The 22,293-nt window shown below is 44.6% G+C and overlaps 2 protein-coding genes across 2 annotated transcripts; one reads left to right on the forward strand and one right to left on the reverse strand.

Annotated features, from left to right (window-relative positions):
* Nucleotides 1–281: 281 nt before the first annotated feature.
* On the forward strand, nt 282–4,868 carry Llcfc1 (LLLL and CFNLAS motif containing 1). The gene is made up of 3 exons (XM_050148006.1): nt 282–341; nt 3,144–3,267; nt 3,807–4,868. Exons 1-3 carry the CDS (start codon nt 282–284, stop codon nt 4,064–4,066), a joined length of 444 nt encoding a protein of 147 aa, XP_050003963.1. The 3' UTR covers nt 4,067–4,868.
* A 97-nt stretch (nt 4,869–4,965) lies between these two features.
* Kel (Kell metallo-endopeptidase (Kell blood group)) lies at nt 4,966–22,118 on the reverse strand. Its single transcript, XM_050147983.1, has 19 exons — nt 21,901–22,118; nt 21,546–21,654; nt 20,438–20,579; nt 19,983–20,159; nt 19,441–19,565; nt 18,984–19,130; nt 16,241–16,303; nt 15,973–16,161; nt 15,411–15,559; nt 14,527–14,656; nt 9,015–9,125; nt 7,820–7,918; nt 7,561–7,638; nt 7,047–7,147; nt 6,790–6,900; nt 6,565–6,632; nt 6,197–6,366; nt 5,775–5,870; nt 4,966–5,169 (listed from the first exon to the last, which is right to left on the reverse strand). The coding sequence occupies exons 2-19, from the start codon at nt 21,591–21,593 to the stop codon at nt 5,008–5,010; spliced, it is 2,166 nt and encodes a 721-aa protein (XP_050003940.1). The 5' UTR covers nt 21,594–21,654; nt 21,901–22,118; the 3' UTR covers nt 4,966–5,007.
* Nucleotides 22,119–22,293: the final 175 nt, after the last annotated feature.

The following is a 22,293-nucleotide window of genomic DNA, read 5'->3' on the forward strand; positions in this document are numbered from 1 at the left end:
TTGGGAAACTTTGGAGAGACCTGGGAAAGATAGGAGAGACTCAAGTGGGATCTACTGAGACCCTTCCTTAGAGAGCCTTGGACCATTGGGATTGGCCCCTTCTTTTGACATAAGCAAGAAAGCTCTGATCCAAAAAGCAAAATAGCCCCTAGAGCAGGGCAAGGATGGAAAGGAAAGAGGTGCCTGGGACCTGGAGAAACTGTTCTTACCCAGGCAGAGGGGAGGGTCACCTTGTGGGACATTTTTATGCCTCAGTGGGGGGTGGGGCAGTACGGGTGCTAATGGCCTCGGGGGCCTGTGGACTTCTAGTCCAAGGAGATGGAGGGAGCGATAAGATTGAGGTGAGGGTTATAGATGCAGATGCGCTGATAAGTGGAGGGGGAGTAGGTCATGAAGGGTGCCTTTGCCAAAGAAACTGTAAGCCCATAAAGCTGATCCTTGAGGGGGTGAGGGGGAGGAGTTGCAGCAGAGGAGGCCGGCTCAGTCAGGGAGACACAGAGCAGGTGCAAGGACATTGGCCATAGGTCCCTGAAGGAAGAGAGGGAGTAACCACACATAGGTCTTCAATCTCTTCTTGCCCCTCTTGTCTGAACTAAATTCTTCGATTGGATGCATATGAATAAGTGACTTGGGTGGAGACCAAGTTGTTCCTTGTCTCGTCTCCTTCCATTTTAGTAGGTGAAACAGAGTTTTGAGTCTTTCCTCCTTTGGCTTATCTTCCTTCTGATAATAGTCTATACTGTCCTGTTGTTGTCCTTTTGTCTTCTTTTTCTCCTCTGCACCCCTGCAACTTTCTGCATCAAGCGCCACTGTAGCCCCTTCCAGAGAGCGGCTTCCCCAGTTATAGTGCCCCCAGCAGGGCAGCTGCATCTTAGTTGCAGGCCTACCACCTTTGTCGTTGGAATCCAGGGCAATTTTCCCACCTGCTCATCTAGGAAGAGGATCTAAGCACTATATCGGGATAGCACATGAACAGGAGTTGTCATTATTAGATGGTGGGATTGTTAGGGCTTTTTGTTCCTTTGCACTTGTATGTGTTTTATACTTTGCAAGAACAGGAAAATTAAGGAAATCGTGATTTCTGCCTGACTCACTTCTTCTGTGGCTGGGAGTCAGGCAGGTGAGTTAGTAAAGAGGGAGAAGTCATTGACCACAAGCCCAAGTGTGTTCTTTCCACTCCACCCTGGCCCTCCCACTACTGCCATCCTCATTCATGTCTACAGAGCTGGGGGTTTCTCTGCATACCAGAGACCTAAGAAGCTCCTCCTCCAAAGGAGCCAGGAGGAGATTAGTGATTTCATTTTTTCCATTCATTCATCATTCGCTGGATCTGCAGGTCAATGGGTACAAGGCTGAGGTGAGTGAGGTCACTGCATTTTTACACCTTTATGCCACCACCATAAAGTGCCCTTCTGCATCATTTCCCAGTCTCCTGTCACCTGGTTTGGAGCTCAAGGAAGTAACAGCTGGAGTGAGTCTGGCAGGCTCCACTCGAGTGTGCCTGCTAGCACACCTCCATGGGAAGGAATTTTGTCTCTCCTCTTATGGTCTCATTTCTCCAATTCTTTCTTGCAGAAAAGTGTATCTTCGTGTATATACCCTGGCGCCTGTGTTTGCTTGCAGTTTTCCAGGAAATGTGTAGATGCAAGAAAGAGTGTTATGGATGAACCTTTTCTGTCCCTGTGCCCAGTTGGCTGCTCACAGCCCATGTCTGTTTCATGTTTTCCTAACAAGGACCTTCGTACTGTATTCCCCACCTACCATACTCGAGTCCTCTCTGCCAGCTAGCCAACAGGTCTTACCCGTGGAGAGGACAGGCATGGGGGCAGGGTCTCTTCAATTCCTTTATTTGGGATCTTTGACCCCTTGCCGCACTGCCTTCTCTCTATAGACTCTCACCCCTCTACCAAGCAAGGAGCTGTCAGACACCCTTGAAACAGCTTCTCTGTGACTCAGAGTACAAGAAGAAACAAGATAAAAGGAGGTACTTCAGCCTAGATGTAAACAACAGGATAAAGTCTAAGAAAAATAAGGAAAAAGAGTTAAAAAAAAATACCCTCTACTCAGAGACAAGATAATGATCTCTGCATATATTTCCTCATGTGTTCATTTGTTTTTGTTTTGTGTTGTGTTTTCATTTGTTTGTAGTACAGGAGACTGAACCCAGGTGCTTGCCCATGCTGGGCATTTTGCCACTGAGCTACATCTTCAGCTCCTTTAAAAGTGAACTTTTATGGGTCAGGGTCTCCCTAAATTTCTCAACCTTGACCGAAGGCAGTCTGTAAAACAGGGAGGCCTTGAACTAGTGATTTCCTGCTGTTTCCTTTCCTCTGGGGTAACTGGAAGTGCATGACTGTTCCACAAGCCTAGCTCCCAGCCTCTATAACTATGCATCCCTGTGCACTGTGCATGGAGTTCCATCTCTGTCTCTGTCTCTCTGTCTCTCTGCCTCCCTGCCTCTCTGTCTGTCTTACAGGCTGTGTGTACTTTCTCCACCAGCGCCTATGCCATAGTTTCAACAGACTTCAAATTCCTTGCAGCGCACCAGCCAAATGTGTGGACTTAAGGATACTGGTGTGTAGAAAGTCGTTGGCCTTATCTGTGCCAACCACTTTGCACAGAGAAAAGCTACATGGAATTATAAGTAGGTGTCATGTGCAGACTCAGAAACACTAATGGGAAATCCTGCTCTGCCCACTGATGGTTGTGACCCTGCATGGGAGATGTATTTTCCCAGTGAAACTTTCTTTTCATCTACGTCATTGACTATGAGAATGTTGTTGCTTTGGAGGACAGGAGGCTGTGGAGATCCAATGGTATAATAGATGAGATGGTACTTGTCAAATTCTGGAGTCCCCATGGGCTGTGATCTACAAGGTGACTCATACGGTCGTTTTAGAAACATCTGTCATTTTCTACCCTTCTGTCTGGAAATGGAAAGGTATAATGTTCTAGAATGTGGGTTAGACCCATGCAGTGATGTCATAGAACACATAGAGTCAGAGGTCCTATGGAAGAGAAGGAGAAAAAGCGATGCTGGCTTGGGGTAAGGACTGAGACAGACACAGGGTGATTCTGGAACCTGTGGATTGGGGCGAAAGGCAGCGTGGGAGAGGAGGCCCATCCCTTCCCTATGCTCTCAGCTCCACAGGGCAACCTTCCTGACAGCTGTCCTGCTGCTGCTACAAGTGAAGGGGGTGAGGACTCTGAAGGGCAGTGCAAGCCTGGATGATTACGGCAGTCAGAAAGAGAAAATGTCCTCTGCAGGTAGGTAGAGGGGTGAGGGTGTATGCAGGAGGAGGGTGCCAGTTAACATAGGCTTGCGTTGAATTCAGGCTCCAGCAGCTGATTAAGTCAGGCTCAGCTGGGAAGGGCTTGGTTTTCAGGAGCTAACTCATGTTCTCTATCACCATAAATATTAAACAATAGGCAAACTGTCTAGCATTGGGAAGCCTCAGTCAGGCCACAGCATAGGCTAGCTGCAATTATCCAAAGCTCTTGAGGAAGTAAAGCATTTACTTAGAGAGGGGGCTTTGCCTTCATGCCTGAGGGTGTACCTCACTCCCCAAAGAGTCAAACACTGTAAAGAGAGGGACTTGTAAGAGGACTGGAGGTCACATGTGTTTGGGATGGGGCTGTGGTTGAAGTGGGGTCTGAAAAGCTTTCTAGTTAGAGCATTCACTTTCAAGTCAAGGCCAACGTTATAGCTGGCAAATTGGCACTCCCTTGTCAATCCATCCTCCACCCACTCCTCATCCTGGTAGAGACCAGGACTGAGATTGGGCTGCCCCTTTTTCATATTCCAGACCAGGGCCAAGAGCAGTTCGAAGAACACTTTGTGGCTTCCTCAGTGGGTGAGCTGTGGCAGGTGATGGATATGGCCCAGCAAGAAGAAGAAACGATCGCCCAGGGAGCAACTATCCAGGACCACCTCTTTAACCTAGCCTTCTGCTTCAACTTGGCCAGCATTGTGATTTTTTTTATGAGAGACTTTGAGGTGGAGGCAGTAGTCTGGCTCCTTCACGAGGACTTGGACCCCTACCTCCGCTTCGTGGTTGCCTATTGACGTCTTCTCCAAGATGCCTCCTCAAAAACGCATACCTTACTCCCGTGTCTGAGAAGCACCTGACTTTAAGGTGCAGTCATAGACTTTTCCCAACTCTCTCATTGCCACTCCCTGATTGCCACCCCAACCCAGAATTTCATACCCCACGGCCAAAGACACCAGACCCACACCCTTCTAACACTTAAGCTTTGTCTTAAGCAGCAGATTAGAGGGAGGAGATAGAGACAATAAAATAGCAATAGCAATAAAATCCTGAAAACAATTGCAAACAGACTTTCTGGTTCTCTCCCGGGCTTGTTGAACTAACTGCCTGGCCTTTTGCCCACGTACTGCCCTTCAGACCCAGCATCTCACCAACTGTGGCTGCTTTTGCAGTGTCCATGAAGCCTTTTTTGGTACTTTTCCCTCTTCTCCTTCCTGACTTCTAGGAGTGGAGCACAGCAGGAAAGAGGCATCGAGAGATGACAGAGTTGGCTGGGGAGATGGCTCTGGGGGTTACGCGATGGCAGCAGAAGTGCAAGGAGCTGGCTTTAGATCCCCAGAACCCACTTAAAGCCAGATATAGTCATCCACATGAGTAATCTCGGCACTCTTACAGTGAGACACACACAGATGGGAGGTGGGGACAGGGGAGTACCCATAAGCTGGAGGAGCAGTCATCCTGGTATTAACACTGACTTATACACCTGTCTCAAAACAAGGTAGAAGGCAAGGACTGATAGGCAGTGCTGTCCTCTGACCTCCGTACATGAGCTGTAACTCACATGTTCCCATAGTGCACACGTAAACACTGAAAAACACACAGAGAGAGATCTAAAGCTAAATACACGCTTTTAATTTTGGAACAAAAAGAAAAAAAGACTTTTGGTTTTTTTTTTTTTTTTACTTCAAAGGTGGGGCCAGGTGCTGGTGCATCTGCATCAATTTCTTTGGTAGCCATGTTACCAGAGTTTACAGCGGGCAGAGGGGTTCAGAAGAGTACCACGTGGGCAACGGAAATGTTTGGCAAAGGCTGCGGTGTTGCTGAGGGGTCCATGGACTCGAAGACTGGGAGGGCTGTAAATGTCCTGAGGGTCTTGTGAGCTCGACTCTCCACACATCACCTGAAGAGGAAGAGGGTCAAAGAATGGTAAGGAGGAGAGAAAGTCTCAGGATTATAGGAAGAGACTGGATACAAGGGCTAGGAGATCAGTATACAGAACAAGAAGAAGAAGGGCAAGGGTACTCAGGAGCCACATGGAGAACTTACTATTTGTAAATCCATCAGGATGGCACTAGCCATGTAGAAGAAGCTTGGCTGTATAATGTTACCATTTAGAAGGGGCTGAAGTGGGTGGGGGTTAGTAGTGGAGTTTTGTAAGGGAGTCATTGGTGTGTTGAAGAAGTGTGGGCCATGCTGATGGCAGAGCACAAAGTCCTAAAAGGAGTGATACCAGTTTGGAAACTAGTCCCAGGACTGAGGTCTCTGAGCAGTGTGGTCATATGTCTAGGCTGTCATTGGCTCCTTCAAAGTGGTCTGTATTTCTGAAGCATGAGAAAGGAAGGAACAACAGGTTTATGTTAAAGAGAGACAAGGACAAGTGGGGATCCATGACAGCCTGCTTGTGAGTATGGAGCAGTGTAGCAAGGGACAAGCATCCTTTTTGCATCAGTGACAGGGTCCTGAACTGATATGAATTCAGTGTAGAGGGAAATGGCAGCTGTTCACCTGGGCATAGCTTTGGAAGAAGAGCTGATAGGGGCTGAGGTCCAGGGTGGGCAAGGTCATCTCTCCGCTGTGCTCTGCTATCCTCTTGCTGTATGCCTAGATATGGGCATGGGATAGAAATTCCTGTCAGGCTTCAGATCTGTAGGCACTCAGAAGTCTGATGCCAGTTACATAGCCTAGTACCCCAACAAGTTCCTAAGCTGCCTTATCTACCTATATACTACTCTACTGGTCTGAGGGAAGAAGAAAGAGTACTTACCAGAAGACCTACAGTTGTTCTAGAAGGTGGGGGATCTACAGAGTAGGAAGGGGGTCCCAAGTTGCCATCTGTTCAGTGGGAATGTGAAGGGCAGAAAGCTATGCAACTATGTTTTCATGAGGGATAGTGGAAGGAGAACAGAAGGACAGGGACCTTGGCACACCTGGAATGCAATGGCCAGGCCTCCTATATCTCCAGCATTTTCCAGGAGTGTGTGAGAACCATTGAAGGGGGCCATTTTGGGTAAGGAGAAGGCAGCATAATGGCGCTCCAGGCACAGAAGCGCTTCCTGTAGGACATGGGCGTCACAGGCTGGGCAGCCCCCAGGGAGTACTGTTGAAAATGGAACAAGAGAAAAAAAAAACTATAAAAATCAGTGGAGCATGAGGGATACCTGGCTCCAGGAACATGGATCATTCCTCAGACTGGTCCCTGTGGAGCCTTTGTATAACCTTCCTCTTCCCTCAGGCTTCCTTTGATATCCTCCCTAGTGATTGCTGTGGTCCTGCCTCCCAATGAATCATTACTCACAGAGCTGGTAGAAGATACGCAAGAGCTCATGGGCCATGATGCTACCAGCAGCGCCAAAGTTCACGGCTCTAAGGGAGATAAAGTCTTCTTTTACTTTGAGAAACCTTCAAAAATATTTATTGCCATTTTCCATCTCCAAGTCTTACGTCTTACCCATCCTAACAACCTATTCATCCCCCTTGAGATCCCCTACCAAAAGACTCACCTTCCGAGAATGGTCCATACCTGGGGTAGCCAGGGTGGAAGAACGGAGGTTGAAGCAGGCCAGCTGGGAAGACCACCACGTGGTCAGATACTGAATAGTAGGCATTGACTCCCCAGGGAGAGCCCGTCCATCTGTGTGGAGAGTGAATGCAAGCACAGCTCCATCATCTACTGTCTTTGCAAGGCCACATGCAGTCTCTCCCAACCATGGTCATGAACTCTGTGACTGTTGTCACTGCTCTAAGCCCATCTCTGGGATGGGGTGTCTATTCTCATACCTGTGGGAGGGAAAAGGCTGCAAGAAGTGCCGCACATTTCTGCCCTGGAGGGATCGTGCACAGCTCAGGAAAGACTGAAGGAAGTTAGGACCAAGTTGTATCTGGGAAAGAGGCAGCAGGTCGTTTAGATGCACCAAGATGAATACAAAAGGAGGGAACTGGGCACATTTAAACCTAAACATGAAAGCCCTGATAAGCATGCAATCACATTTAGCAAAAACCACCCTGTGATATCACCTTATGTTGGGACAAAGTTGACATGCATCATCATGGAGATAAACATAGACATCACAGAATGCATGTGTGTACATGCATGCATATATATATATATATATATATATATATATATATATCCTAGAAAATTCCATTTTGTTTTGTCTATAAGATCCCTTCAGCACCAGGGCAAAGAGGAGGCTGGCTCAGAATTGCCCATAGAAAATGGATTGCTTTGCAGTTGGGTCAGAGAAGTCAGAAGTCAAGGACATAAGGGGCACTGAAAGGAACAAAGACCCACATCACTGTATTCCTCTTTGGCTAGCTCAGGCTTCAAGTCCTGTTTGGGGGCCCCCATCTCCACCTGCAGCTTGGTGAGCTGGAAAGAGAAACGAAAGTTTGTAAGCAACCAGAATACCCTCAGAAACCCTCAAGAACCATGAACTCTGTCACCCACATTTGCACTGTCTGCCCCTTTCTCTCTCCTCCATCCCATCTCTTAATCCAGTGATCAACTGTCTCTTAAATAGTCCCAAAGTGGCCTGTACTCCTGGACTTACCTTGTTCAGGGCCTCTTTCAGCGTCTCCTCACTTATCCAGGAAAGTTTTTTGAGGCGTATAATTACAGCATCCTTGATCTCAGCAAATAATTCCATGGCCTGTGAAGATGAGGTCAGGAAAAGGAAAGTGGTATTAGGGTCAGTCTGAGCCCTGGTCCTGCTGTAGTGTGTAAAGAGATCTTGGCCCTAAAGAGCCTACTAGGCTCCAGAAGCTGCTAGAGAAAGGGAAAGAGCTCACAAAAGAGTCTATTTCTCAGAGTACCACAAATACCCAGGGCATGAAGATTGTGGGGCTACAAAGGCAGTGCCAAGCACAGAGAAGGTTATGAGTTGGCTGCCTCAAGAAGGGACCATCTGGATATCTGAGATTGATGGGTACTTTTCCTGAGGGACAGAAAACTCTCTCAGCAGAGGGCATGGGAAGCTACTGTTTCCATCTTGGCTTCAAGGCCTTTGTGTTCATGCCCTCCCACTTAAGACATATTTCCTATTTCCTACATTCCTTGGCTTCTCAGCAGATTGGAGTCTTCAGAGCCACAGAGTGTGAGCCATATTCCTCATTTCTCAAATGCTCACTGTCTTATATACATTCTTTGTTGGTGGAAGGACTTGGGTGACAATATCAGAAATGACTCTGGCTTCAGACTGAGTTCAAATGCTGACTGGTATTTGGTGTCTCCATGACACTAAGTAACTTGTTCAGTTACTCTTGGCTCATTCCCCTCTCCTATTAAACTAGGAAAATAATGTCAGTTTAAAACTATTAAACGTAAAATGCTCACAAGTCCCCTTCTCACCAAGTCCGCCACTTATTCAGAAGTTACTCATTTGCCCTCTGTGAAATTACATAATCCTGATCTCCTGGTATATCAAGTGTTGTTCAAAACTCTTATACAAACAGGGAGGAGCCTTAAAGGTCAAGGAGTTAGATATTTTTTATGGTTGAAGAAACACAATACCAGGAAAGTCCAGGAAGGTGTTCGAGTTAATTCATACTGTGGTTACTTGTGTCCTGTGGCTAAACTGGACTTGCCCAAGAGACTGAGTAAGTCTCTGAGTTCCCTCTTAGTTGAATTTCTTTTCTGCCTGGTTCCTTCCTTGTGCACCACAAACAAGGACACACTCTATAGAAGCAGGGCAAGGTGTGTTGGGTGGAAGGGTGGAGGGTTGTAGACAGGGAAAGGCTCTCACATACAGCACTTTGGATGCTGGGGCCAAAGGCTTCCTGAACAAACAGTGCTGCCAAGGTAGGCTCAAAGAAGGTTCCTGTGTCTTCCACACACTTCATCCATCGTGGGTAGGCTGGCTGCAAAAACACACTGGAGTGAGTGAGACCTGGCCAGACGTCTGCTTTAATCACATCCCAACACCAATCTTGCATAGACCTTCATCTCAAAGGATGTTCTCTTTGATGGTTTTTTTTTTTTAATTTTTGTGTCCCAGGAATGGGGAGATGACTCGGGCATTAGAGTGTCTGCCACACAAATGTAAGGACTTGATTAATCCACATAAAAAGTCAGGCATGGAGGTTCATCCCTTGGGTGGGGTAGAGAAAAACAGACTCCTGAAACTAATAGACTTCCATCCATTATATCTGAATCAATGAGTTTTAGGTTCTGTGAGACACACTGCCTCAAAAACTAAAGGTGGAGATGGATAAAAGATACCTAGTGTCAACCTCAGGCTCTATCTGTGCACATATGAGCATTTCCAATACATACATGCATACACTATACATGTAGACAACAACAATCACAAACACACATTTTCATTTGTCGTTTTTCTCAGGCAATGCCCATGCCCATTGTTGTTCAGCAGAAAGAAAAGGCTTTCCTTTCTCCTTCAGGACCCATACTTGTTGCCTATTGGTATGAAAGCAAGACCTCTGTGAGGCATTCCTCTGAGAAACAAAAGACTCTTGAGAAGGTGAGGAGGAGTATCCCACCTGGGCCCGAGCCCACCACCAAAATAGTCCACACCCTCTTTCCTCTAAGACCCCTATTTTTAAACTATAAACTGAAAGGAGAAACTCTCTTTCTTTACCTAATCTATGCCCAATCTCAAAGTGTGTGTGTGTGTGTGTGTGTGTGTGTGTGTGTTCGTGTAAAATTCTACAAAGCAGTAAATGCGGGCTTTAAGTGATAGTTTGCTTCTAGAAGAGGTGAAAGCAAAATACTAAGTACCAAGCACATTGCTCAGACTAGAATCCTACCCATCTCTCCAGACAGGGAAGGGTGGGAAGTGCCTGAGCATTACAGAGAATGTGGGAATAGAGGAGGGAAAGAGCTCTGCAATATAAAGGATGAGAAAAATACTCCAGACCCAAGATAATCAACCTCAGTGGATTCATTTTAGGGCAGTGAAAATGGGTGCATACATCTCCTACCAACCATAAATGACAATATGCAGAAATGATAGAAAACAAGAAAGAGCCCAAAAGTATGTAAGAACTTCTAGATAAAATTCTCTAATGAATTGTTAAAGGAATATTTTTTGAAGGCATGGAAAATAATGTGTGACTATCAAAGGTCAGGGTAGGGTCCCCGAGGAACAAAAATGTCAAAATAATAAAAATGTATCTATTTAAAGGATTCATTAAACTGGGGTGCAAGATAGACTAGGAGCTACACACACAGATAAGAGTCCCCTAAAAGCACAGATAAGGGCTTTGCAATAATTAACAGAGTCACATATCAGAAGCACAGGACACAGAGGGGATGCACTAAACTGGAGAGTGAACCAAGCAGAAATGAGGCTTGGTCCAGGACTGCTTGCTTACACAAATGCACACATGTGTATCTATTAGAATACCACCTCCTAATTTTTAAATGTAAATTACTTCAAATATCTATGAAATCTGTCGGTAAACTAAATCTGTCCTTAAAGACATCTACCATACAGTCCTTAAACACAGTATCCAGAATTTACTAATGTGAACTACTAACTTAAATCTAGGTGCTTCAGGTAGACCAACTGTACAAACAAGAGCAATGCCTGCTCTACCTTCCTCTCAGATTTGAAGATCGGATGACATAGTTCCTTAAAAGCACCCTGTTTATTCTAAATTACACTGGCACTACTCTGTAAATTCTATTGCCACTCTGGTGGCATTATCTTAATATCAGGAAAGAATCTGGTCAAATCACAAATCACACCATACTAAATGAGATGAAGAAATTGTGGAATGATGGGGCAATGTGAGGGGACTGTCTGATTGTATCATAACTAAATGTTGTGAGAATGACCCACAGATAATTTGGCCTTTTCTGGCCTGCCTACTGATAATCATAACTGCTCTTTCTCTTTTTTTAATGTTTTGCTTTTCTTCCTAACATCACCCAGCAATATAGTTTATTATCTCTTTTTACTGAACTAAAAATATCCCAAGGCAGCAATACTTGTCTATTTCATTTACTGCTACATAATGGGCATCCAAAGAAACAATTTTTATAGTTAGTACTCAACAAATATTGTCACATATCCCCCATGCCATAGTTAGTGGCAAACATCTGTAATCCTACAGTTGAGAGGCTGAGGCAGGAAGACTACAAGTTCTAAGACAAAAATAAAAAATAAATAAAAAACAACAAAAATATCACATAAGTGGAATAGATGAATGTATAGCTAAATAAAGCATGACTTAATGCTTTCCTAACAAGATATTAATAGTATTCTGGATTAAGAAACATTGAGAAAAATTGCAGATGACCCAAGAGCCAAGAAAAAAGACAACTGAAATGACTTGTTAAACAAATTTTAAAATGTCTAAATAAATTGGGATGATGGGCTGAATATAAATAGCTCTCATTGCATAGGCACAAATGTGAACTCTTGTTTTCATTGCCCCAAATCCAGCTTCACAAGTTTCATAAAAGAAATACCTGGTTTAATAGACATCTCCATTGACCATGTACTCAAAACCAACAAACAAAAAGGGTCAGATATGACACTGGTACTTCAAACTAAGAGCATACATTAGAATTTCTCAGAGGGGTCAGAGGTCTTCATTTAATAACCATTGTCTGGAACTAAAAATCAATCCCAGAATCTGGTATTGCCTCTGACTCGATGTTGTCTCTTAAATCACAAACCAGAAAATTCCATTGCTTATTTCGAAACATGCTCTTTTAAAATATAAACAGATAAATTTTATAAATGTCCCATTTCATGAAAAGAAAAGCAAGTATCTTTACAGTAACCTGCCAGACCCTCTGTTCTCTGATTTCCACCTTAGTGTTCTCCCATTTGCTGATTCCGTTCTCAAACACCCAAGAGAAACATCAGCAGTAGCAGTAGGTCCAATCTTGCATGCAAAGTCCCACTGTTTCTTCTCAACCAGAGTCATGAGGAGGACCCTACATACTAGGCCAGTTTTTAGCCAGTCTGATTCATGCTTTGCTCTTGTGACATAAGGCCAGGCAATGTCTTTTCTCTAAACAATGCTTCAGTTTTTCCTGCTCCTATGGGTTCCTCCTGATACTCAGACCCTCTCCAATCACCTTGCTCTAGGAGTCACCAAGGGTATCTATTGTCTAAACTGTGTTCTTTATGAGCTGAGCTCTGTCTTTTGAGCCACTACAATAGTCGAGTGTTAGCATCATAAACCATATGGAATGTAAAACCAAATATACTTAGCTATCTTGCCTTTTAAAGAAGAGTTTGCTAACCCAATGCTGTAGCACCCACATATTTCTCAATTCTGCCCGGTGTGTTAAAAATACAGATTCTTGAGCCAACCAGATTTATTTTGGAGCCTGTTTCTTCATTTAAGAGTAGTGCGGTCTTGGGGAAGTCATTTCTCATTCTCACACCTGTTTGCAAATCTGGGAAACGGGAACTAAAGGCCCGGGAGCATTGGTGTTCACTGCTGCCCGGCAAGGACTTTGTAGCCAGATGCTGTCACTTTTTGAACTGTTCTGAATGTCAAAGCAGCTTCTCCAAGGTCATCATGTGACTATTTGCTGGCAGAACATGATACACATTTTGCAATTATATACCACCAATGAAAAGGATGGTGATTACGGGATTTGTAAGCCTTCCACATTCTTTAAGCATGAATCTCTGTGTTGACATGTTTATGCCTTCCAAGACATGACCTCATGCCACAGTGCCGGCATTTACAGGAATCTGTTTTTGCCAGGAAGTTTGCAGTCGGTGTTATGCTCTACTTCATCTGATCAAGAGATAGGCTGCCTAAGTAGCTTCTTGTGAATCTGTCCCACACTTGAGGGACCATCCTAAAGGAGAATGGTCTAAGGCACAATGAAGAAACAAACTGACCTTGAAACCAGACAGCCAGAGAAGATCCCTGTTCTAACTTATACCATAGCCAGCTTCCTTCAGATTAATGTATTCATTGCTCCATCTCTAAAATAAACATAAAATGTGCTGGGTGTAGTGGCACACACCTTTAATCCCAGCACTCAGGAGGCAGAGGCGGGCAGATCTCTGTGAGCTGAGCCAGCATGATCTACAGAGTGAGTTCCGGGACAGCCAGAACTGAACAGTGAGACTCTGTCTTTAAAAAAACAAAAGGTGAGTAAACGCAAACATATAACAATATTTGTGTTACCTCATAAAAAACTGAGGATTGAGCCAATAAAGGAAATTATCTAGGCTTCTATAGATCATAAATAAACAACGGCTACACTTCAGTCTCTATGAGGACATTTCCCTTTATAAATTTGGGGATGTGGGGGAAAGGGAGAATGTGTATTAGTTGTCATGTTTGCATGTGTAGAGTTCAGAAGACAATGTTAGGTGTTAATCCCCCGTTTCCATTTTGTTTGAGACAGGGTTTTTTGTTTTGTTTTGTTTTGCCATTGTATACACTAAGCTACCGAGTCCTGAATGTCCAGGGAGTTCTATCTCCATTTCATCTTACTACAGATACTCTGGGGTTACAGGCACCACTACTGCTATTTTCATCAAACTGGGTTTTCAAACTCAAGTTCTTACCCTTGAGAGGCAAGCATTTTAGCTACTGAGCCATCTCCCCAGCACTGAATAAATATTCTTAAAGATTTTCTTAAGGTGTAGAAATTGCCCACAAATTTACAAGAAAAAAAAAGTATTTTTCCTCAAGATCATAAACTGAGGTCTTCAGTAAGGTGAGCAGGTGCCCAGTGCTTTAGACTTCTCCACTGACATTTGAATTGGTCTGACAGAGGATGTCAGGGAATTCTCTGAGGCATATCTGTGTATCTCAGATAATGCCTCTGACTGGTTGGTTGGTTCTACACATTTCGTATCCACCCTTCTCCTCAGATATATGAAGATCTAACTAACCAAGTCCATTTGTAGCCCCGCCCCCAAATTTCACTGGGTGAGAGATGAATTCTGTGATGCACATTTAAAGACCAAACATGGACTCTTCTAGATGGCCACTGTGTGGCAAATATCATTCATGAGGATAAATCTAAAGCTTTAGGTCCAGGTCTTCAAACCAAAGAGTTCAGGAAAACAGCCCTTGTTCAAGAGTTATGGCAGGGGAAGGGTTCTTCTTAATTTCACTTTAATATTGAAACGCTAATGTTCAGTCAAATGCCACTGAAGTAGCCAGGTGGTGTCTTGGTTCTAAATAGAATCTGCCTTCTAAACCTGTCTAATTCTACAAGGTGGGAGTTCTCTTCCTGTACCTTTTTTTCCCTCTGGAAATAAATCAATATATGCCCCAATATAGAAAAGATGTCACCTTCTCTCCTTACCAGGGGTGGTCGTTCTTTTAGTTCTCTTAGTTTCTGTCTCAGTTCTCTGCGTGCTTCCCTGAATTTACTGTCCAGGGCTGGAGAGAGGGTATCCACCAGCCCCAAGATCATGTAGCTCTGTATCATGTCCCTGTGGAGACACAATTGTCAACCTAAACATGCCCAAATGAAGATCCGAATCAGCAAATCACCTTGGTTTATCTGTACGCAGCCCTGTCCTCTATATTTGCAAAGAACAACAGCCATATAAGCACAAACATCAAGACCAGTATTTCTTGATTTGACTTGGAGGTGACAGAGGAATCAAGTTAAGATGTTGCCTTGTGAAGTTACAGGGAGAGGAAGGACTGGATTCAATTACTTACACAACCGGGAAACCTCAGCTCACCTAAAGACAGATTGCTACATATGACCAAGCTGGGTTGTGGATTGCCTTGGTCCTGCTGGCATCTGTCTTTCCAGGCACACTTAGAAAACGGCAGAGATCCATGTTTGCTGCTTTGCCTCCCCTCTAAAGGATGTCTAGACAATGTCACCCCTGAGATACTACACAGAAGAGCTGGGTTCATGCCTTTCAGAGTTGGATGTTCAGGCATTACCTATAGGTAATGGGAGCTCCTTAAAGGTCGATGCTGCATTCCTGGCAGACGCTTCACCTTGTCTCACCCCTGTGTCCTGCATTTCATGCATCACTTGGTCCTCACATTCCAAAGCCTTACATAGTTCGTGGTTTTTATGTTTTCTTTTTGCTGCCCACTCTTCCCTTCTCTGCCGCCCTCCCCCCCCCCATGTAGCAGACACCTCTCACTCAAGATGTCCTTGAAATCTTTGTGTTCTCACTCTCCTGCCATGCCCAATATCTGTCCAACTCAGCCTGGGCGAACCTGTTTGTCAGCAGCTCTTCTTCTACCAGCTGTGACATGTTTCTCAAGTAGTCTAGGTCGCGGACCACGAGGGTCTGGTCGGGATTCAAGGACATCGGTGTGAAGGTTGCTTGCAAGCAGGACAGCCAGTCGATGGCAGGAGCCATTTCCTTGAGAAAAGACACAAAGTTGTTAGAAGGAAAGCACAACAAAAGGAACAGGACAGAGAGGGAAAGAAGAGGGAGGGGCTCGCTAGAAGAAGGATTGAAGAAGACTAGAGTTACAGCAAAACAGAAATGAAAAGAAGTAATGGCCCAATAAGATGGTTCAGTGGTTAAAGGTACTTGTCACAAAGCCTGACCACCTGAGTTCAATCGCCCAGCCCATATGATGGAAGGCAAAAATTCAACTCCTGAGAATTGTTCTCTGGCTTCCATATACACACCAGCAGCCCACATAATAGATGCATGCATTTTTTTTTTTTAAAGTAAAGAAATTAAGGGTGTAAGGAGGATGAAAATAAAACAGAATGTTTTTGAGAGGCCATCAAGCATCAAGTCCTCAAGAGCTCAGTTCTAGGCACCTGCAGTTCATTAATCGTAACCACGTGGAAGAGCTTGTCTTGTGCCTCCTGCTGCTCTAGTGGTCTCAGAAACTGGAACAGCCGTGAGGTAAAGTAGATGAACCAGGCGGCATGTTGCTGCACTTTCTGGGGGTTGCCTCCCAGTAAAGTTCCCAGCCGATTCAGGTAAGTCAACTGTTCCCGCAGGATCTGGAGAGGGGAACTTTAGTCACCGAAGCTAGAAGTCTTTCGCCTGGGAGTGGAGGGGGCATGTTGTGTGGAATCTTACCTGGGCATAGATCTTCTGTTCCTGCTCTTTCTGGAGAAGAATGTCGAACTCCGGCTGGTCTATCTGGACACAAGAGAGGCTGGAGAGAAGTAGGAGCATAGGGGATGGAGAGTGTAGGCATGGGAAGGTCGGGGAGGGCCCATGCGGGATGGGGAATTGAGGAGAAGGAAATGAGAGAGAGAAAAGAGTCTACAAAGAAAGACAGGGACTGTGGGGAAAGTCTATGCAAGTAAACGCTGACCTTCTCAGCAACAGAGCAACACACAGATTTGTTTAGAGGAAGCTACTCTTTGTGCCAGTGTAGATCTAGAGACAAGGATGAGAGACACCCATGTCAGGTGCACTAATTAAGAAGTACTCAAACTCAGTAACAAGATGCACATTTTAATACATACTTCTAAAACAAAATTAATGCAGAAAGATCCATCATGAATAAAACATCAAAACTTTGCTTGTCATGAATTTTTTAAAATAAGTTCCACGTTAGGAGATTGCAGCATGATTCTCCAGTAGAGTACTTGCTTCTCACAGATGATGCCTTGGATTCAATCCCTAGCACCAAATTCCACACTGTATTTTATTCTGTTTTAAAATTATAATGTTTTTTCAAAGAACCATAATAGTTTTGACCAATTTTGAAAAAAAATATTGTTAGAATTACAAATAAATGAAAATTTGATAGTTTGTTCATATAGATGCTGCATTAACATATGTTTTAAAAAAGTGTTCAGGTTGAAGTACCATTTACATTGATACTGTATGTAGGGGATCTGTTGAACTTGGCACTCCAGTCAAGTGCCCAGGTCCCAATGTACTTTGATTCGGAGAATCTTTGTGTTCATGCTCTCCTTTCTCTCTTCTAATTTCAATACCCCTCTCCCACTCTTACCTCTATACTTTTCTTTCATCTTGAAAATAATCTTTTAACTAACCTTTTATTGCATTTTATGTCCAAAGCTTAGAGAGAAAAAGGCATCTTTGCCCATTGTTTTAATTTCTTTATTGTCCCCTTGAAGTCTAATTACAATCTCTGTCCATTCTTAGAAAAAATTTGTGACTGGCTGCAGTTTTCAATGGTGTCTTCCAGTACTCTACTCTGCATGTGAGGGAATGCCTGGAATCTGTACTTTCGTTCTCTACCTTCTCCCCTTTCCCTTGTGATCCCACCCATAGTGGCCCGTCTTCTATCTCCATGATCCCTTGCACTCTTCCGTTCCTCTTGCTTAAGGGCTCCGCTGTCATCTCTTCTTTCTACCTAAGCTTATTCAAGAGACTATTTAGACTGGAGCTGATAATGTGACTCGTTGCTTCCTGCGTCTCCTCTTTTAATTTTTAACCTTGGAAAGTCTCTGGGATCATCAACAATGTGTTAAGGCCGACCATGTTCTAAAGCTCAGTTCTTAGTTTCCATTTTTGCTCTAATCGAGCAAACTCAACTATGTTAAATTAGACTCCTCAGCTGTTTCAGGTTGCCTCCAAAACTGATTATTCTTGATCTCTACACAGAAACATAGTGGCCTCTGAAAGAACTCAGTAGCTCCTCTTTTTTATCATAAGTTAATAGTTATCAATTCTTCTTGACTGGGCCAACAACAGTTTCTGGCCTGGTTTCATATTTTCAGTCTTGCACAACCTCCAGGCTAGTTTTTCACTGACCTTGTGCAGAAAGCAGAAGTCCCATCATTCCAAATACTTCCGCTAGCTCAGAATTTCACTGAAACCCTTTTATTGTGTCTTATAGCTTCATGCTAGCTATGCTCCAAGTCTCCATTGATGTCCTCCTCTCCAAATCTGCCTTTAAGCATTTCTGGTCTTAGCTAATCCAACCAAACCATAACAGCTAAGCACATAAATCTGTGTGTTAAATTAGAATCTTAGAATTCCTATAATGGTTATCATGTCTTCTTGAATAATCACCCTTTATGAAGTTGTGAGATTCAGAGACAACTCCAATCCTCACTCCAGTACTTACATCAGTGATAGCTCCATTATTTATTTATTTACAAACACCTAGTAGTGGCCACCGGTTGCTGAGAACTCTAGTTTGTTGAGGCCACAGTCTTTCAGATATTAGATGCTGAGAGCATTTAACGGATACAGAGGGACCTCACCCAAATCGTAACTAGTGTGTTGGGAAAGACATACTGAAAGAGACTCTCAAAGCTAACATCTGAAACATGTAGGAGTCTTCTAGGATTGTTACAGGCAAGGAAGCAGCATATGCAAAGAGAAGAAGAATATTTTTGGCATTACGTGTGAGTCAGCAGAGCGTAGAGTGTAAAGGGGAGACGGAATGTAACAGGAGATAAGCGTAGGGGTTAGATCACAAACTTGCAATGCTTTGCTAAAGATTAGGGCCTGTATCTTGATGACTGGGTGATCTATTAAAATGACAGGCTCTTAGCTCTTAAATTTAGAAAGCTGCCTTGGGAAAATAAAGAGTAAATAAGAAAAGGGCAATTCTGGAGATAGAATGACAAGACTACTAAAGAGGTCCAGGAGAAATCCATATTTTCAATAAGGAAGGTTAAAAGTGCTCTGTTCTTCAGAGCTGGCCCTGATACACCTTTTCCCAGTCACACCTAGTAGCTCTGATCCTTGTAGTACTAATTTTCCCTTAATATAGGACTGTTCCCTACTTTTCACAAATGTCTTATCTCCCAGCCTGAAATCTCTTTTCTGAGCAATGATAGCCTCGAGACAGACTCAGGTGCAGCTGTGGTTTTGCCAGTTTATCCCTCACCTGGATGACTGGTGTGTGCGGAGGGGCTAGATGAGGTCGCAGGTAGGCTCTGAAGAACGGGAAGTGGCCATACTGACTCATCAGAAGCCTCAGAGTTCGGTTAAAGTCTAAGGAAGTCCAGTTGCCGGAGACGTTCCAGCCACCAAGCTAGGAAGAAGAGAGACAGAACTGAATATAGGGACCCATGAGAGCTGACCCCAGATGTATAAATCTCTCCTTCTTTTTTCTCACAGCCACTAGCTCCAAGTTTCTGATCCCATTGCTCCCTCTAAGCCTCTGCTTATCACTATTCTCACTCTGAGTCTTGATTCTTCAGAGAGTATTTTCATTTCTGTCTCCCTCCTAGAACTCGGACTCCCTGAGAAAGAGACCTGCATTCTAGAAAATCAGGGCAGTCCTCAAGCAAGCATTGGTCATATGAATTACTCAGAAATGTTGACACCCCAGTTTTTCTCACCTCTTCAATAACTTGTTGGAGGGGACCTGCCCCTGCAGATTCAATGGCGCCTGTGTCCATACAGGAGTTATAAAATTGGAAGGCTTTTTCCTCCCCAGATCTTAGGTGCCAGGACCTGGGGGTCTCTAGGAAAGAAACATGAAAAAATTGAATGGGTGGATAATGGAATAGGGGCAAACAGGGGAAGGAAATGTATAGGAATATTCAGGAAACTTCTCCACAATGATATAGAAGAGGATAAAGTGTAGATAAGTGAAGGGAGCTCCCAGTTTTTAGGGGTTCAGCTTGACCACAAGATAAGAATGGAGAGAGTGCAGACAAAAAAGATGATGAGAACAATAGAGAAGATGTAGAAAGGGAAACAAGAAAGAAAAGAAAGAGAAGAAAACAAAAAAGACTAAGAATAAATGGGATGGGAATAAAGGAGAATGTTGGGCAGAGTAGAGGAACAAGAAGGAAGTTCTGCAGAATTTAATGCTATCAAGATCACTTGAGACTCTGCTATCTACTTGCCCAGAAAGTAGGCCAACCTGTGTCCTCACCCAGTAGTTTCCACAGCTGGCTCTTGTTCTTGTCTGTAAGAGTCTGAACAGAGTTACTGGTCCCATTGGCTTTTGCACAGACAAAGCTGAAAAAGTCAGTGCAGGGGTCTACACTTCTGTTTCCAGAGGCCAGGTAATGGGCCAGGAGATCCAAACACACACGCGTCTTACAAGGACCTGTGAAACAAAAGCTCAGAGCTAGAGAAGAGCAAACCGAATAAGGGCCTTCCCAAGGGGCTGGCAAAGGATGTCTAGCGAGGAACTGAAGAGGGACGAGTTAAGAAGGAAATGTCCTGAACGGTGTCCTGTGGTGAGATTCAGGGCAAAAGCAGTCTAGACCCTCAGGGACCACGAGGGTAGGGGCAAGGAAGTCACGGGGCAGGAGCCTCAGGGATCAGAACCAGGGCATGTGAGAGAGGGATGCCTAGGTCAGGGGTGTTCCAGGATCTCCTTACGAGGACCACAGTTCCGGAAGATGTACACCCAAAGCACAGAAGACCCAAGGAGCAGGCCACAGATCAGGACAGCTAGTAGCACTCGTCTGGATCTTGTCCACTGTCTGCTCCATTCAGTGGGAAGCCCCTCACCTGAAGAACTCTAGTGGGTGAGGGGAGAACCAAGAGGAAAACAAATGAGATAAATTTGGGAGGGACAGAGATAGCAAGATGAGGGGAAGGGGGCAGAGAGAGAAGATAGTGTTAGCATCTATTATTATTATTATTATTATTATTATTATTATGGTTTTTTGAGGCAGGGTTTCTCTGTGGCTTTGGAGCCTGTCCTGGAACTAGCTCTTGTAGACCAGGCTGGCCTCGAACTCACAGAGATCCGCCTGCCTCTGCCTCCCAAGTGCTGGGATTAAAGGTGTGCNTAGCAGCTGGATCAGTGATTTGGGTTGGAAAGAGGGGGCATGCTTAATCCTTAAAGTTTGGTTGGCTTTAAGCTAGCATCAAAGAATTAGGAACATATTCAGAGCCAGAGGCTATGGACTACTCTGTTTCATTTGTGGTTTGTTGGGAAACTATGCAAGGAAACTAGCTAGGGTTGTTCCAGGGCTCTCGTGGAGGATTACTCAACACGGAGACAGTCATATCAAGCAAATCCACCCCGCTGCCTGCGAGAAATAGTCACTTTGGCAATCATGTATAATGGGTGTCTTTTGGACTTCGTTAATGGGAGTCCGATCCAAAGTGTTCTATCAATCAACTCTTGGGTTTCTCTATGTAGCTTTGGTGCCTGTCCAGGAACTAGCTCTTGTAGACCAGGCTGGCCTCGAACTCACAGAGATCCGCCTGCCTCTGCCTCCCAAGTGCTGGGATTAAAGGTGTGCGCCACCACCGCCAGGCTTTCCTTTTTTATTATTGATTTTTTATTGAGCTCTACATTTTTCTCTGCCCCCCTCCCAGCATCCCTTTATAAGGGAGTAATTCTGCTTATTCGTTCTAAGAAACAGCTCTCTTTAGACCTCTAGTCCATGCAAGAACAATTCCGTGAAAAAGGATCAAACAGGATGTGTAGGACTTTGGAGAGAATGACTCCAGTGTCATCAGAGAGGCCACTTACCTCCTGGCTCCACGGACATCCCATTCTACTGGTCTGACTCTGTCCCATGAGCTCTTCCCACTTTTGTCCTCCTCCTGAAGCCAATGGAGGAGGCAAGAGGAGAGAGAAGCTGGTTCAGAAAGGAAGGGCATGTTAAAGATAGGTTTGTTAAGCCACAGTGATACTCACCCTACCCACATTTTCATCTCAAGGAAGTCGCCACAGAACAAACCTTCTTCCCTAGGTGTTCAACCTTCCCCACCTCCCACCATCACCTGCCTTTCCTTTCCTTTCTATTCTGGAAGCTCCATATTCCCCGCTTTGCAGTGTGTGTTGTGGGGATAGGATATTTGTACCTAGCCACCCTAACCCTCACCCTAGGCTCTGGCTCCAGAAGCTGGAGGTTTCTTCAGGACTCTTGCCATCTGTCTGTGGCTTCTTTCTGGCTCCCAGAATCCTCCCTGGTTCTCCTCCAGGTGCTGTATCTAAAGCCGCTGAAAATGACCTCTCTTTTGCCCCCACTCCAGTCCTTGTGGCCCTGGAGAAGGGGCACCCCTTCCACTCTATCCCTCTGTCCCCAAATGTGTTCTGTTGGCCTCTGGGTGGAGCCTGCTTATCAGAGAGGGAACACTCTGGCCTCACCTCCTCCTTTATCTCAGTCTTTCAGGGGGAGGAGGGAGGTATCCTCACTCAGCAAGCAATCTTGCACTTGGTTTGCTCCTCCTGTTTGGCTTTGTAACTTTGCTCACACTGTCTCTTTATTTCTAGA

The sequence above is a fragment of the Alexandromys fortis genome, unplaced genomic scaffold, assembly GCF_014885135.2.
Source record: "Alexandromys fortis isolate MF-2015 unplaced genomic scaffold, M_Fortis_MF-2015_v1.1 scaffold_57, whole genome shotgun sequence".
NCBI lineage: Eukaryota > Metazoa > Chordata > Mammalia > Rodentia > Cricetidae > Alexandromys > Alexandromys fortis.